Source organism: Gadus chalcogrammus, chromosome 9, assembly GCF_026213295.1.
Source record: "Gadus chalcogrammus isolate NIFS_2021 chromosome 9, NIFS_Gcha_1.0, whole genome shotgun sequence".
NCBI classification, from domain to species: Eukaryota; Metazoa; Chordata; class Actinopteri; order Gadiformes; family Gadidae; genus Gadus; species Gadus chalcogrammus.
Genome location: NC_079420.1, coordinates 20,959,067 through 20,975,192, shown reverse-complemented (window position 1 = coordinate 20,975,192; position 16,126 = coordinate 20,959,067). Strand labels below are relative to the sequence as shown.

Sequence of the window (16,126 nt, the reverse complement as noted above, 5' to 3'; positions counted from 1 at the left end):
TATGAGATTGTTAGCATGGCTGAACTATTGGCGGGATCTCTCGGTTCTCAGTGCTGTTCTCTTAGTTGTGAGCCGTGTTAGTGGGGAGCATCAGAGCTGAGCGCCGGTGTGGTTCCTCTGCCACAGGCCCTAGACGGTGACTTCTCAGAGGAGAACCGGAACAAGTGCCACGTGGCCACCAGCCCCCTCATCCAGGCCGTGGAGAACCTCTCCACCTTCGCCAACAACCCAGAGTTCGCTAGCATTCCTGCTCAGATCAGCCACGAGGTAGGTGTTCAGGGGGGCTGTCGCGTTGCCTGTGTGGGCGCTGTGGGAGAATCATTATTTTTTTATCGTAGAAATGATTGGGAAAAACGATTAAAATCAGCTTTATTCCTTCTCATCCAAATCCCCAGTGGAGTTTGGTTCAAAGACATGAAGGGAAGGTATTTGTGATGAATCGGTGCGTTCAGTTCCCTGAAAACGGTCCCAGCCTGTAGCAGGGTGTGCACAAGCAACTCGGGCATGAATCGGCTGCATGTGTGATTTTCACTCTTTTAAAGGCATAAGGGCTGATGGAAAACAGGCTGGATTTTCTTTCCTCGAACAATGTGAGCAGCAGCAGCAGCAGAGCCGTCGCGCCCACCTCAAGGTTGTACGACTGTTATCGGTTGCCGGGCGGTGTTAACCCAACGCTCATGTGCAGCTGCTCTAATTCACACCTTGTTAATCTAATCACGAGGGACGCCCGCATCGTAAAGACCCGCACGTTCCGTCTTTTACCTGCCGCTGAGCCAAAAGAACCCTTTCAATTTGTGATTAAACCTTGTGATCCCTCTGAGGAAGCGTAAGAACAATTTCTCTCCTTGTACCAGTGTGCTTTTGCCTTTTACCGCTCCAAAGGACCAATGTGATTTTACCGTAACACGTTGTGCTCGTGTTTGTTCCTCCATGTCCCGCCCTAAAGGGGTCCGCGGCTCAGGAGCCCATCGTGCGCTCGGCCCGGTGCATGCTCGACAGCTCCACCTACCTGCTGGAGACCGCCCGCTCATTGGTCCTTAACCCCAAGGACCCGCCGACCTGGTCGGTGCTGGCGGGCCACTCCCGGACGGTGTCCGATTCCATCAAGAGTCTGATCACCTCCATCAGGTCAGTGCCCCCCCCCCCCCTGACCTCATCCTCTGGAGGATTACCACAGAGAACACACTTCAGCACGCTGACCCCTAATCGAATTGAACCATTAGAGCAACGATACGACGTAAGAGGATGCCTCTCGCCGGGCGATCTCCTCCCCAGTAGGTCCTCTACGCGTGTCCCCAGGGGACGTTCCCCCTTCCCTCCCTGAGTCAGTGTTCGGTCCTTTCAGGGACAAAGCACCGGGTCAGAGGCAGTGCGACTACTCCATCGACAACATCAACAAGTGCATCCGGGACATCGAGCACGCCTCGCTGGCCGCCGTGGACCTGACCCTGCCCTGCCGTGACGACATCTCCATGGAGGTGAGCCCCCCCCCCCCCACCCCGCCGCTGACAGCCCCGCGGTGCGGTGCCCCCCCCCCTGGTGCTGAGTGCTTCGATGTGTGTGTGCTCCTCTGCACAGGCCCTCCAGGACCAGCTGACCTCCTCGGTGCAGGAGATCGGCTACCTCATCGACCCCGTGTCCACCTCGGCCCGCGGGGAGGCGGCCCAGCTGGGACACAAGGTGCGGCCCCCCCGACCGCGTCTCTCACACGGTGCTATTAACCCTTTACCCTCTGGTCAGACCGTTCCCACCACCGCAGACAATAGAAAGGCAGTTTGGAAGCTGTAGTGCGTCTGTTACAAACCGGTCAAACCTTAGCCCCTTGTTGAGGGCCATAGACAAGTATTCAGGCTCCGTTCAACCCTAACCCCCCCCCCTCAGGTGACCCGTCTGGCCAGCTACTTTGAGCCTCTGATCGTGGCCTCTGTGGGCCTGGCCTCCAAGCTGCTGGACCAGCAGCAGCAGATGACCATCCTGGACCAGAGCAAGACCCTGTCCGAGTCGGCCCTGCAGATGCTCTACGCTGCCAAAGAAGGGGGCGGGAACCCCAAGGTGGGGCACACTCGTGCACACGCACATGCACCCACCCACGCACAAACGCACACGCACACTCTCCTTCTCTCTCCCTGTCTGTCTGTCTGTCTGTCTGTGTGTCTGTCTGTGTGTCTGTCTTGTCTGTCTGTCTGTCTGTCTGTCTGTCTGTCTGTCTGTCTGTCTGTCTGTCTGTCTGTCTGTCTGTGTCCGTCTGTCCGTCTGTCTGTGTCTGTCTCTCTCCCACACACTGACTCACTCACTGCCTCACTTACTCACTCAAACACAAACAAACAGACGCACAAACACACACACACACACACACACACACACACACACACACACACACACGCACACACTCTATGTTTTGAGTCCTCAACCTCCATTTTGACTGTTGACGGTCCAAAATAAAGCTGAAGAAATACATTTCTGCTATTGGTAGGCATTACGGGAGAACGGCAAAAACAAAAACAAAAAACCAAATGCCTCCAGAAAGCACAGCGGCTGTCGTCTGTCGGGTCCACGGCCATGGCCCCCACCCAGCAGCTCCCTCAGCGGCCCCCCTCCCTCTGCAGAGACACAGCGGGAGGATAAACACGGGTAATGCGGTCACGCTTGTTTACGTCTGCCTCTCTCTCCTCCCCTCCCTCCAGGCGGCGCACACCCACGACGCCATCTCGGAGGCGGCCCAGCTGATGAAGGAGGCGGTGGAGGACCTCATGGTGACGCTGAACGAGGCGGCCAGCGAGGGCGGGATGGTGGGCGGCATGGTGGAGGCCATCACCGAGTCCATGTACAGGGTGAGTGGGGGGAGGGCGGGGCCAGGGGGAGGGCGGGGCCAGGGTGAGTGGGGGGGAGGGCGGGGCCAGGGGGGGTGGGGGGCAGGGCGGGGCCAGGGGGGGTGAGGGCGGGGCCAGGGGGAGGGCGGGGCCAGGGGGGTAGGGCGGGGCCAGGGTGAGTGGGGGGGAGGGCGGGGCCAGGGGGGGTGGGGGGAGAGCGGGGCCAGGGGGAGTGGGGGGGGGAGGGCAGGGCCAGGGGGAGTGGGGGGAGGGCGGGGCCAGGGGGGGGGGGGGTGTGAGCCTTTCGATCCTATCCGAATTGAATAGGATCGTTATTTAATCTTTTAAGGTTAAGTTTGTGTGTGTGTGTGTGTGTGTGTTCGTGTGTTTGTTTTAAACTTGTGAATATCTGATTTCTGATTTCGTAGTGTTTCGTTCTAATCGTTTAACCGTGTGTGTGTGTGTGTGTGTGTGTGTGTGTGTGTGTGTGTGTGTGTGTGTGTGTGTGTGTGTGTGTGTGTGTGTGTGTGTGTGTGTGTGTGTGTTTTGCGTGTGTTTGTGTTCTAAACCTCTTAATGGGGAGAGCTTCTACTCCTAATCCATCAATATTAATGGGGTGTGTTTGTGTGTTTGTGTGTGTGTGTGCACGCACGTGAACATCTTTTGTGCTGACTATTTTCTTTGGCTCACGACGTATCCCTCTCTCTCTCTCTCTCTCGGCCCGTCGAGGTGGAGGGGAGCCAGAGTCCTCATTAACTTTAGACTTTCAGTGGAGGGGAGACACTCGCACTGGCAGTGCTGACGCTGCTCAACGGACGGAGCGTGTCTGTCTTTGCGCTGCTCATTAGGCTAATGCATGGCACGGGCCCAGTCCGCTGCCCACTGGTGGTGTTAGCTGTCACTCGACGTCGCTGCAGGACAGGCTCCGCCCCCAGCCGGCGGCTAGCTGTGTTAATAATAGCGACAGGATGCTGCAGATGTAGCTACCAACGTCACTGACGCCGTACAGTGAACCAGACGTCGGCAGTGAGGGGGATGTGCTGCCTGTTGAGTGGAGTCCTCCTCCTATGTGTTAGGACAGAACGCAGAACAAGACAGGACGAACCTCTCATAAGGATAAGGATAACCCATGAAAGGTGTCGTGTCAGTGTAGGATCCTGTGTGATGGGGGTGTTGACGCTGACGGGGCTCAGCCGAGATTGCTTACAACATTATATTTTATTCGGGGGACACGCCAGAGTGGTTTATTTAGCTTTCATCCCCTTTGCCGACGAGGATTAGATATTCGTTGCTTAGATCCACAAGGTTATTGGTGTTTTATCGAATTTACCAGCTTCAATTTAAATATTGCTCCCCACTGCTTCGGGCATACTGCTTCTGCGTTGCCACTCCACAGCTGGTCGATCGTTGTATCTGAGCCTTGTTGTTAATGTTGGATTTGTAGCACCTTGATTTTAAACTGTTGGTGTCCTTGTGTTATTACACTACACTATTGACCAATCAGGATGCAGTATTAAACAAGACTAGTGGGGAGCAGGTTTAACGCATCCATACACTAGATATGACCTGCTGGTTATTGCACAGGCATCTAGGCACATGCACTTCAAACCAATCAGGCGCGTGAACATTGAGCTATTCAGCATGAGGTGTTATGAACACCCGTCACCGGTGTCCTACAACAATGAGGTGAACCACAGTGAAAGGGATCACGTTGGGATGGACGGATCGTGTGTATTGACACCAGAATACTGTTCTGTTTTGCGGACTGCAGTTGGACGAAGGAACCCCCCCAGACCCGCGCGGCTCCTTCGTGGACTACCAGACCACCATGGTGAAGTTCTCCAAGGCCATCGCCATCACCGCCCAAGAGATGGTGAAGCCCCGAGCTCTGCTCCCCCCGTCCCCGTCCCCGTCCCCGTCCCCGTCCCTGTCCCCGTCTCATTCCACCCATTCTGCACAACCTGCCATCTCATAGCAGTATCGGCACCTCCCGCACATCTGTGTGTGTGTGTGTGTGTGTGTGTGTGTGTGTGTGTGTGTGTGTGTGTGTGTGTGTGTGTGTGTGTGTGTGTGTGTGTGTGTGTGTGTGTGTGTGTGTGTGTGTGTGTGTGTGTGTGTGTGTGCGTGCGTGCGTGCGTGCGTGCGTGTGCTTTGACCTATGTCTCTCTGTGCCCCCCCCCCCCACCACCACCACCACCAGATGACCAAGTCGGTGGCGTGCACGGAGGAACTGGGTGGCCTGGCGTCCCAGGTGACCGGGGAGTACGGACAGCTGGCGCAGCAAGGCCGCCTGGCAGCTGCCACCGCCGAGCCAGAGGAGGTAGGAGAGGTCTGGGGAAGGGCCAGAGGGCTGAGGGGAGGGATCCAGAGAGGGCCGGGGCTCTGTGTGTTTGTGGGTGTGGGTCTGTCTGTCTGTGTGTCTGTGTGTCTGTGTGTCTGTCTGTGTGTGTGTGTGTGTGTGTGTGTGTGTGTGTGTGTGTGTGTGTGTGTGTGTGTGTGTGTGTGTGTGTGTGTCTGTTGTTTGAGTTTGCCAGTGAAATGTCTGGGATATCAATCTGCGGTCTCAGGATTGTTTGCTTTGTCTTCTGTAAACACAATCTGCTGTGTGTAGGCACACACACACACACACATGCTCATGTAAATAAACACAAACACTTATGGACAAGCACACGCACACACACTGTCACGCACATAAATAAACACACACAGACACTAAAGAAACATAGACACACATACACACATAGACTCTCACACACATACCCACAGTCACCATGAAAAACACAACCACAGGACACACACATAGACGCTCAAACACATTGAAGTTCACAGACATTGACGTAAACACACACAAACACATTCACACTGACACTGCTACATACAGATACATGCAGCCACATAACCCATGAACACAGACACTGATACACACAGAGTCAGCTCACACAGCCACACACAGCTATACAGAGGCAGAAAAACACTAAGACAGATACAGGGAGAGAGGGACACTAACCTACAGTGTCAGAGAGAGAGACGCCAACATGCAGAGAGAGAGAGAAAGAGAGAGAGAGAGAGAGATTAACCTGCAGAGAGAGAGAGAGAGAGAGAGAGAGACAGAGAGAGACAGAGAGATTAACCTGCAGAGAGAGAGAGGGGGAGAGAGAGAGAGAGAGAGAGAGAGAGAGAGAGAGAGAGAGAGAGAGAGAGAGAGAGAGAGAGATTAACCTGCAGAGAGAGAGAGGGGGAGAGAGAGAGAGAGAGAGATTAACCTGCAGAGAGAGAGAGGGAGAGAGAGAGATTAACCTGCAGAGAGAGAGAGAAAGAGAGAGACTAACCTGCAGAGAGAGAGAGAGAGACACTAACATGCAGAGAGAGAGAGAGAGAGAGACTTACCTGCAGAGAGAGAGAGACTAACATGCAGAGAGAGAGCGAGAGAGACTAACATACAGAGAGAGAGAGAGAGAGAGACACTAACATGCAGAGAGAGAGAGAGAGACTAACATACAGAGGCAGATGTTTTGTTATTTGACCTGGCGCCTTCCCCGAAGGCTGTTCAGTTTTTTTCCCGTCTGAAGTCAAACAGAAATCTATTCTCTCCCTCCCCGCCCACGCCGCGTTGTCTCCCAGCTCCGTGATGAGCAGGGAACGGGAACATAAACAGAGAAAAAGGCCCTCGAAACAAAACACACCGCTCTTATCAATACCTCTCGTTATACGCTGAGCTGCAGAGAAACAAATAGAGGATAGAAACCGTCCGGTAACCATGGCGACGTCGCTCCCCCAGAAGCCTCAAAAAGGCTGTAGTGGCTGTTGTAATGAAGTTCCACCCACCCGTCGATCCATCAGGAAATGAAAGGTGCAGTGCCGCCACTACACCACCCACGACCACCCTCTAGCCTCCACCCCCACCCACCCCTCCGAAACCCCTCCACCCCTCCGAAACAAGCTCAGTCGTCCAGAGCCCACCCAGCTGATCAGAGCGCACCAGCCTTGGTCCGTGGTGGGGGTGGCCTGGTACGAAGAAGGAGGAGGTGGAGGGGTTGGAGGAGAAGGTGGAGGAGGAAGTAGAAGTGGGGAAGGAGGAGCTGGAGGAGGAGGGGGGGACGGGGTTGACGGGGAGGGAGGAGGTGGAGGAGGGTTGGGTGTAGGAAGACGGGTCTGATTGAGCTGCCGCTGCCTGACGCGTGTGCCTGCAGGTGGGGTTCCAGATAAAGACCCGGGTGCAGGAGCTGGGCCATGGCTGCATCCACCTGGTCCAGAAGGCAGGCGCCCTGCAGGTCAGCCCCACGGACAGCTTCTCCAAGAAGGAGCTCATCGATTGTGCCCGCGCCGTCACCGAGAAGGTAAGCCCACCGGGGGGGGGGGGACACGGGGGGACATGTGGTATTATACCACAGTCTTGTGGGAGAGGTGATAGTAATTGGTCGATAAGGTTCCAAGTGGGCATTCTTTTTTAATAACCGGACACCTCTGCCTTTGGCACCCCTGTCCAAGTCTATTATCAATAAGATGTTTCCATGACAACCCAAGGACAACATGCTCAAAGCACCGCGGATTCGGTCAACAGACATCGATGAAAGCAGCTCATATCTGGTGATTGTTGGTTACCGTGGTGTAAGTGGAACAGACCTCTTACGATAAGGTGCCCCGGCGCTGGGAGGAGATCTCGGCTCTCCTCGTCCGCTCTCCTTCCGTAGTATCACCGGAATGATCTTCTCTCAGTTCAGCTTTTCCGGTCCTCTCCAAAGTAGTAGTTTTTCTCGCGTTGACATCGGCGCTAACTGAAAGAGATGTTCCCGCGCTCTGTTTGTTAGCGCCGCCGCCGCCGCCGCCTCGGCACACCCGCTACACGTTTCCAATTAGTGCTTAAAGTGAACCGACACGGTCACTCAGCGGGAACACGGCTTTAATTCCCCTGCATAAGAGCAAGAGCAAGAGCTTATGTTTCTGGCCCCCCCCTACCTACGGGCCCGTGAAGCGTGCGACGGCAGCACCCCTCCCCCCCCCCCCCCCCCCCAACGTGTCCCCCCACATTACCATTCCGCTCCCCTCCCCGGCGACGTAATTCGATTTCCGTCTCCCACAGCTCAAGTCTGACCTGAATAAAAGGCGTCCTCATGTATATGGATTAGCGAGCCTCATTGCCATGTGCGTCACGGAGAGCCCTGGCTTCTTTACCATGAGGGAGGGGCTGTACCACCCCCCCCCCCCCCCCCCCCGCCCCCCCTTCCCAGACAGATCGGGGTGGGAGGATGCGGTGCGACTCGTCGGGTCTAGACGGATGTCATTCGGCAGAGTGTGGGAAGGAACACTAAAGCGTGGTTAACCCTAGTCTCCCCTCCTGCTCTGTTCAGCTGAGCAGGATACCTGAGTGATGCTAGCGACTGATGTCGTCGACGGATGTAAGCGATGACTGATCTTCGTGATGACTGATGTTGATTACAGTCGGCCACAGCTGCTGTCTGAATAATTATCATACCGGTGAGGGTACCTCGACACATGTGGTAGAAAAGCACCGGCTCGGCAAGGTGTACAAGCAGTGAGTCGGCACGACATAGCGGTGGAGCTCGCTGTGGCGGTGGAGAAACGCTTTGGTTTCCTGCATCCTGGGCTTCTCAGTATCTGGCGGAAGATAAGACATCCCTTTTATCTCTGCACCCAAGTGCAGCCCGGGTGATATAGCAGCAGAAATAACACCAAACACAACACAGAAGATACAAACACCTAAACAACTGCTATATATATATATATACAGTGTTGGGAAGGTTACTTTCAAAATGTATCCAGTTACAGAATATATAATACATGCCCAAAAATGTAACATGTAACGTATTCCGTTTCATCACTAATTCTGAGTATTGTATTCTGAATACTTGGATTACTTCCACATTGAATTGAATTTTATAAGTGTAGGAATGCGGCATCAAATCCTGCTTACTAAACAGGCCTATTCTAGTGTGTTCTTCTTCTGTGTTAGGCCCAAGTCTCCCTGAAAGTGAACTATTTTATATAATTTGCTGTAGTTGAACAAAGACTATAAGGGTATGTTCATGCGAAAGATATTTGCTATTGCATCTAAAAAAGAATTCACTGAGCTAAGTGCATAGGTGTTGCCTGCTATGTCCAAAGAGGCATATGCTTTGTAGAACTGGATCGGACCGAGGTGCGTTCGCTTTCACATCTCAAGCGAACCGTACCAGGGTTCGTTTGGAAGCGAACCGAGACCAGCTGTTCAGGGAGGTCTCGGTCGGCTGATCCGAAGTGAGATGGTTGCATTCACACCAACGCAAACGTACCAAACCAAGGAGACCAAACTCGTTTAGTGCGCACTAAATGCTGTTGGTGTGAAAGCACGAATAAACCGCTGAAACAGAAGTATCGTCATGTAATCCATTGATTTCAACAATGCAACTGTATTCTAAATATCAATTATTTAAATTGTAACTCTAACGGAATACAGTTAGCTATAATTTGTATTCTGAATACGTAACGCCGATACATGTATTACGTTACTCCCCAACACTGTATATATATATATATTTAAGCAATAGATCACGCCAGGCTGTGGTATGTGCTCATTATATCACTGTTAAGGGGCGTTGTCCGGCCCCGACGCGCAGCGGAGGGCCGGCGACCCCCTTCACAGTGGTATAATGAGCACATGCCACTGACTGAAGTGATCTATTGCTTTTATACAACGGTTACTGTTATGGCGAAACGAAAGTCATAGACACACTACATTTAAAAAGAAACCAAGAAAGTCAAAGTAGCCGTTTTATTAAAGACTACCAAAAAGTAGTCCCTCCTGGCTGCCTTCAAAATGCACGACGGTCGCTATGCAACACACTTTAGCGTCCCTCCGAGAGAACGGTTGAAACGGTTTCCCCTTCAAGGCGCGGAGTGATACTTTCACAAAATGATCATCAACAACATCAGTATACGGTGGGAGCACCTCGATGACCTAGGTTCATGGTCATCCTGACGTGTCTGTGTTGTGCGCCCCGCAGGTGTCCCTGGTCCTGTCCGCGCTGCAGGCGGGGAACAGGGGCACGCAGGCCTGCATCACGGCCGCCAGCGCCGTGTCGGGCATCATCGCCGACCTGGACACCACCATCATGTTCGCCTCGGCCGGCACGCTGAACCCCGAGGACGACGAGTGCTTCGCCGACCACAGGTAGGAACAAACAGGGACAAACAGCGCCTGTAGGAGGACGGGGAGTCCTCCACATCAGAGGGAAAGGCGTACGCTGCACTTTAATGTTGGGAATAACATGTTGTCTGGAATAACATGGTGTATATATATTCAATCTATTTTTATTATATATATCTATACATATATATACAGTAAATAGTATATTTGTTTTATATCATATTTATATCAAAAATATATCTTGATTAAGAAGTAAGGTGTATGTATCCTATGCATATATTTCACTATTTTCACTACGTTAAGCATTTATCGGGAGTGATTTAACGGTGGCCTCTGATCCGTTTTGTTAAGGAGCAGGTAAAGTCTGGGCATTTTGCTCTAGGTGCCTACAGGTAGACCGCAGCCTTTGGGATCATCTTACGTCTCGAACTCCAACACCCCCACCTCGACACACTATCCTCATTACACACACATTGGAACTTGACCTCATCGAAGAGCTCTTTCACCCAACATTCTGCGAGGGAGTACCACGAGTTCAGCAGAAACCAATTTGCTAAGCTTTAACCTAAAACCCCCAGAAAACAAATTGTTGTCGTGCAGTTATCTCATCATAACAACAGTCTTTCATTCTTTATCTGTATTTTAAATAACAGGGCAAGTGCTGTTATTTCAGACTAAACACTGTATTTGCAAGCCGTTGTGATAAGGAAACGCAAATGCAGAGCAACCATTAGTGTCATTGCCTGCCCTATTCCAGAGATGAAGGCACTTTTATTCATTCCGATGGCTGCTGGGATGGGGATGTGTGTTGGGGGCCAGATTGGGTTTTAAACCCCACATGGTTCTGTTCCCCACAGGGTGACACTGCTGTGATGGGAGGTGAAGTCAAGATGCATTCGCTAAGTGTTTTTAAGGTGGTCGTCCGATCAATTTGAGGATACCCTGAAATGAAAAGTCCTAGCTCACGGGGGTAGGCTTGAGGCGTGGTTCATGGGGAGAGCAAACGAAAGGGAAACGGCTCATGAAAGGGAAACATACCATTCATGTGGGTCTGTGTGTGTGTGTGTGTGTGTGTGTGTGTGTGTGTGTGTGTGTGTGTGTGTGTGTGTGTGTGTGTGTGTGTGTGTGTGTGTGTGTGTGTGTGTGTGTGTGTGTGTGTGTGTGTGTGTGCAGGGAAAGCATCCTGAAGACGGCCAAGGCCCTGGTGGAAGACACCAAGCTGCTGGTGGCGGGCGCGGCCTCCAGCCAGGACCGGCTGGCCCAGGCCGCCCAGTCCTCCGCCCAGACCATCACCCAGCTCACCGAGGTGGTCAAACTGGGAGCCACCAGCATGGGCTCTGACGACCCAGAGACACAGGTGGGCGTCTGGTGGTCTCTCTCTCTTTGTCTAGCTGTCTGTCTCTTGTCTGGCTGTCTGCCTGGCTGTCTGACTCCTTGTCTTCTGGCTGGCTGTCCCTCTCTTTATCTGGCTGTCTGTCTCTTGGTCTGCCTGGCTGTCTCTTGGTCTGTCTCTTTGTGTGGCTGTCTGTCTCTTTGTCTCGCTGTCTCACTTGTCTGTCTCCTTGGCTGGCTGTCTATCTAGCTATCTCTGCTATCTGTTTAGCTATATATCATCAATCTATCTGTTTGTCTGTCTGTTTATTCGTCTCTCTCTCTCTCTCTCTCTCTCTCTCTCTCTCTCTCTCTCTCTCTCTCTCTCTCTTTTTCTCTGATGCGATTTGTGCCGAAAAATAGAGGATGTTTCAAAACGTCTAAATTCCTCACTGCATTTGCAGGAGTACTTCAATACTTTTTTTTTGTATTCAACTCATCAAGTAGCCTGGTGCAATACTTACACTCTAGAAGCCTATCTTGAGCATTACTCATGCGGACACATAGAGGCTCCATAAGGCACAAAACACGCAAGAATTTAATCCATCTTCCCATACCAGGGATAGTGCCACCGGGCCAGGCATGCCAAACACTTCATTATGAACTTATACAATATTCAATAGAGAATGATCTCAAAATGATGTCATCTATTGTGTCACGAACTACAGCGCTGAAGGTTCCGTTTGGGATGTGATCACTCTATCGCGCCATAGACTGTTGACGTTTCAGCGCTTTACTTCGTTTTAAACACTGTTTGAGGTATTTTATTGGTGAATTGGTGAGGTATCATTGATCACTTTGAGGGGGGGGAATTCTGTCTCCACCTGGGAAAAACATAATTCAGCACAGGCAGGGATATATAGACCAGAAAGGGGGAAATCCCACACACCCCCCGGCAAATCACACCTTGTATATATATATATATATATATATCTCACTGACTCACTTACTCACTTACTCACTTTCCCACTCCCAGTCTTTCTCTTTCACCCTGTCTCTCTCTCTGTCTCTCTCTCTCCTATCTCTGTCTCTGTCTCTGTCTCTGTCTCTGTCTCTCTCTCTCTCTCTCTCTCTCTCTCTCTCTCTCTCTCTCTCTCTCTCTCTGTCTCTCTCTCTCTCAGTGGCTGTGTCTGTGTCGGTCGGTCTCCCTGTATCCATCTATCTGTCCATGTATCCATCTGTCCACCCATATGTCCGTCTGTCTGCCGTGTCCTGTGGGCTGCACTGATGCTAAAAACAACTATGTGCTTGATCAATCAGCCGTGTAGGAGTGCAGATTGACCCCGTATTGTATGACGGCGTCATGAAACAGTGAAACAACACACTCAAACGGGACGGCGCCATCCATCATGGTTAGCTATCTCTCCCCGCCGCACGCCCGGGGAGACACCTCCCCCGTTGTAATTACAGCCTCTATCTTCCTCCTCCTCCCCCTCTCTGTGTGTGTCAGCCCCTTGTCTCCCCTCCATGTCAGGGCCTGGGTAGGGGGGGGGGGGGGGGTGATAAGCACCGCGTGTCAGAGTGCTGTCTCCCCAGGGAGGAAGGGAGGCCGGGTCGAGGGGAGCGGCTGATAAACCCATGCAGCCGCGGCCGGTGTGTCCTATTGATTCTCCTCCCCCCCCCCCCGCAGGTGGTTCTGATCAACGCCGTACGCGACGTGGCCAAGGCGCTCGCCGAGCTCATCAGCGCCACCAAGTGTGCGGCGGGGAAGCCAGCCGACGACCCATCCATGTACCAGCTGAAGAGCGCCGCCAAGGTGGGGATGGTGTCACACACACACACATGTATGTAGACTCACGCGCACACACACACATGTGTATGTAGGTAGGGTCGCGGATGTTGTGAACGCGTCAACGGTGGCAGCAACGGCGCCACCGGCGGTCGTGGAGTTCTGTTTGTTGGTTTCCGTCAAGGTTTGTTCTGTGAGAGGAGGGTGGGCGGACATCTTGGAATCCTAGCTCGGTTCAATGAGTGGTCTTGTTGGGAGGGGGGGGGGGGGGGGGGGCTGTTTTATTTTGTGTCGTTGCGTAACACCGCAGTGCTGTGTTGTAACCGTAACCTCTTGGTCTTTGCTCTGCCGTTCAATAGACCCTGAGATATTTTTACTTGATTGTGTGTGTGTGTGTGTGTGTGTGTGTGTGTGTGTGTGTGTGTGTGTGTGTGTGTGTGTGTGTTGTCTGTGTGTCGCTGTCACCAGTTGAACGTCTGTAGACCTTCCTATTAACCTTGCACATAACTCTCACAGGCCACGTTTCTTCCCAGCGGCAGATCATGCATCGGTATGAAGGCTAAAACCAGCCCCTTCAAACAACTATTCAACAACAACGTTATTATATATGCTCTCAGAAGGACTCACTTTCCTTACCGCAGCAAATGTACTTTGCTTGGAACGTGTGCGTGCATGAGTGTGTGTGTGTTTGTGTGTGTGTCTGCGTGCGTGTGTGAGTGTGTACAGTAAGAGATTGGCTCCATGTCTTAAAGCGGGCCTGTCCGTTATCACACCATAGCCAATCAAAGGCTTGTTTTCCAGCCGCTGCTTGGAGACCTGGACCCTCTGCTTTTGTTTACTCTGGAGCTCTTCCCTCGCCGGCCGTCCGGCCCCAGCTTGAATCCATAACGCTCGGCGGCCTCCCTCATTGAAATGGAATGGGGGCCGCGCATGGGGCCCCCCAAGCACACACTGACAGATTGGTTCTCTACCTCCAACACATGGCGGCCCCTGACCGCTCCGAGGGCCATGGCGTCTCAGGTTCCTGAAGCCTTTGCCGGTCCGCAGCCTGGCGTAACCTCTTGTAACCGATCAGCTCATTAGAGCGCAGCGATACAGAGCCGTGCTGTATCCATGCACCGGACTAGACCAGCTCCTTCCAGTGAAATAACACTCCCTCCTTTTTCCTGTGTGCAAAATTTCTCCTTTCCCTTTTTTAAATATTATGCAACGTGTTGAGCCATCCGATCACTATTTACTACCAACAAGGTCATGTTGAGAAACAACTTGGCAACGTTTTGTTTGGATAGTGTTGAACAGAATAGGGGTGGAGGAGAGAGGGCTCCCCCTGCTGGTCTGACCGTGTTCTGCGCCCTCTGCTCCCCGCAGGTCATGGTCACCAACGTGACGTCGCTGCTGAAGACGGTGAAGGCGGTGGAGGACGAAGCGACCCGCGGCACGCGCGCTCTGGAGGCCACCATCGAGTGCATCAAGCAGGAGCTGACGGTGAGGAGGGGGGGGGGAGGAGGGGGAGGTGGGGGAGGAGGAGATTGGGAGGAGGTGGGGTTGGAGGAGGAGCTGAGGGAAGAGGAGGGGAGGAGGGGGAGAAGGAGGTGGGGAAGGAGATAAAGAGGTAGAGGTAGGGGAGTAAGGGGGAGGAGGAGGAGAGGGAGGATGAAGGGGAGAAGGAGGCGTGGGAGGAGGGGTAACAGAAGGCGGTGGAGGATGAGGAGGGGGTGAAGGAGGTGGGGGAGGAGGAGGAGGTGACGAAGGAGATGGGGGAGGAGGGGGAGAAGGAGGACGGGAGGAGGTGGGGTAGGAGGAGGAAGACACTGGGGAGGAGGAGGAGGTTGGAAAAGAGGAGGGGGGGAAAGGAAGAGGTGAAGGAGGTCTAAACATCTATAGCAGGTGGCGGCGGGCTGTGGAGGCTGTATTATAGTCGCCACGCTCAGTGGGTGTCTCTGCCGGTTCTTGCATACATGTGTGTCTGTGATTGTGTGCGTCGACCGGTGAAAAGGGACACTCGCCCCATAAATCAGTGACACAAGCAATCTCTATAATGTGGAAAAGTGTCTCTAATCCGCTCTACGCCGGTTTAACTGTTGACCAAGAGATCCGGGAGCCACCTAGCAGCCTCAGAGTCCCTGTGTCCCTCCGCCGTGGCGTTCCACTTTTAGAGGGGTGCAGGTAAGCCGCGTGGCAGCCCGCGAGCGGCACCAGCTGCCGGGCATAAATCATCCTTAAGGCCCCGTCTGGCAGCGGGGCCCAGAGCAGGTCACAGGTGTATGGATGTCCTCATTGCTAAACAACAACTGGAGCATCCCAGCTCCCGTCCCCCTGGTACTCAGTGGCCCGGGGTCTTTTATTCTTCATCTTATCAGTGATTGGCCAGCATGTATGACGGAGTGGATCACGCAACCGGTTGTTGTTTTTTCTTTTCTTTTTTTATTTTGCAAATGTTTGCTAATTCTTATCAGCAGGCGGCCAGCGTCCGATCGGACCGGGCCAACTACAACACAGCCCACGCTTAGCTTAAAGCAAAGCACAACAAAATGTCCTCTTTGTATTGAGGTCACGCTCGGACCGCCCCCCTTCTCCCCGTACCGTCAGCCCAGGATCATTGTCCTGTATCTGTGTCTGCGTGTGTGTATCAGTGTTACATACGTGTGTGTGTGTGTGTGTGTGTGTGTGTCAGTGCTGTGTGTATTTGTGTGCATGTGTGTGTCAGTGCTGTGTGTGTGTGTATCAGTGCTATGTGTGTGTGTATGTGTGTGTGGGTGTGTATCAGTGCTGCCAATGTGTGTGTGTGTGTGTGTGTGTGTGTGTGTGTTTCAGTGCTGTGTGTGTTCAGTGCTTTGTGTGTATAAGTGCTGTGTGTGTGTGTGTGTGTGTGTGTGTGTGTGTGTGTGTGTGTGAGTGTGAGTGTATGTGAGTGTGTATCAGTGATTTGTGCATGTTTGTCTGTGTACCAGGAGGTCTGTGTGTGTGTGTCAGTTCTGCGTGTGTGTGTGGGTGTTTGGTTGTGTGTGTGTTTGGTTGTGTGTGTGTGTGTGTGTGTGTGTGTGTGTGTGTGTGTGTGTGTGTGTGTGTGTG

At 52.9% G+C, this 16,126-nt stretch overlaps 1 protein-coding gene across 4 annotated transcripts in view; it reads left to right on the top strand.

Moving 5' to 3' along the window:
• The window catches only part of tln2b (talin 2b), an 83,264-nt gene that overhangs the window by 53,670 nt on the left and 13,468 nt on the right, over nucleotides 1-16,126 (top strand). For all 4 annotated transcript variants that reach the window (XM_056597983.1, XM_056597982.1, XM_056597980.1 and 1 more), the window contains exons 36-48: nucleotides 127-267; nucleotides 947-1,128; nucleotides 1,346-1,478; nucleotides 1,579-1,680; nucleotides 1,882-2,052; nucleotides 2,685-2,831; nucleotides 4,582-4,683; nucleotides 5,011-5,130; nucleotides 7,001-7,147; nucleotides 9,812-9,978; nucleotides 11,128-11,311; nucleotides 12,956-13,081; nucleotides 14,423-14,539. In XM_056597983.1, coding sequence (XP_056453958.1) covers nucleotides 127-267; nucleotides 947-1,128; nucleotides 1,346-1,478; nucleotides 1,579-1,680; nucleotides 1,882-2,052; nucleotides 2,685-2,831; nucleotides 4,582-4,683; nucleotides 5,011-5,130; nucleotides 7,001-7,147; nucleotides 9,812-9,978; nucleotides 11,128-11,311; nucleotides 12,956-13,081; nucleotides 14,423-14,539 — 1,839 coding nt within the window. The remainder of the gene's footprint in view (nucleotides 1-126; nucleotides 268-946; nucleotides 1,129-1,345; nucleotides 1,479-1,578; nucleotides 1,681-1,881; nucleotides 2,053-2,684; nucleotides 2,832-4,581; nucleotides 4,684-5,010; nucleotides 5,131-7,000; nucleotides 7,148-9,811; nucleotides 9,979-11,127; nucleotides 11,312-12,955; nucleotides 13,082-14,422; nucleotides 14,540-16,126) is intronic.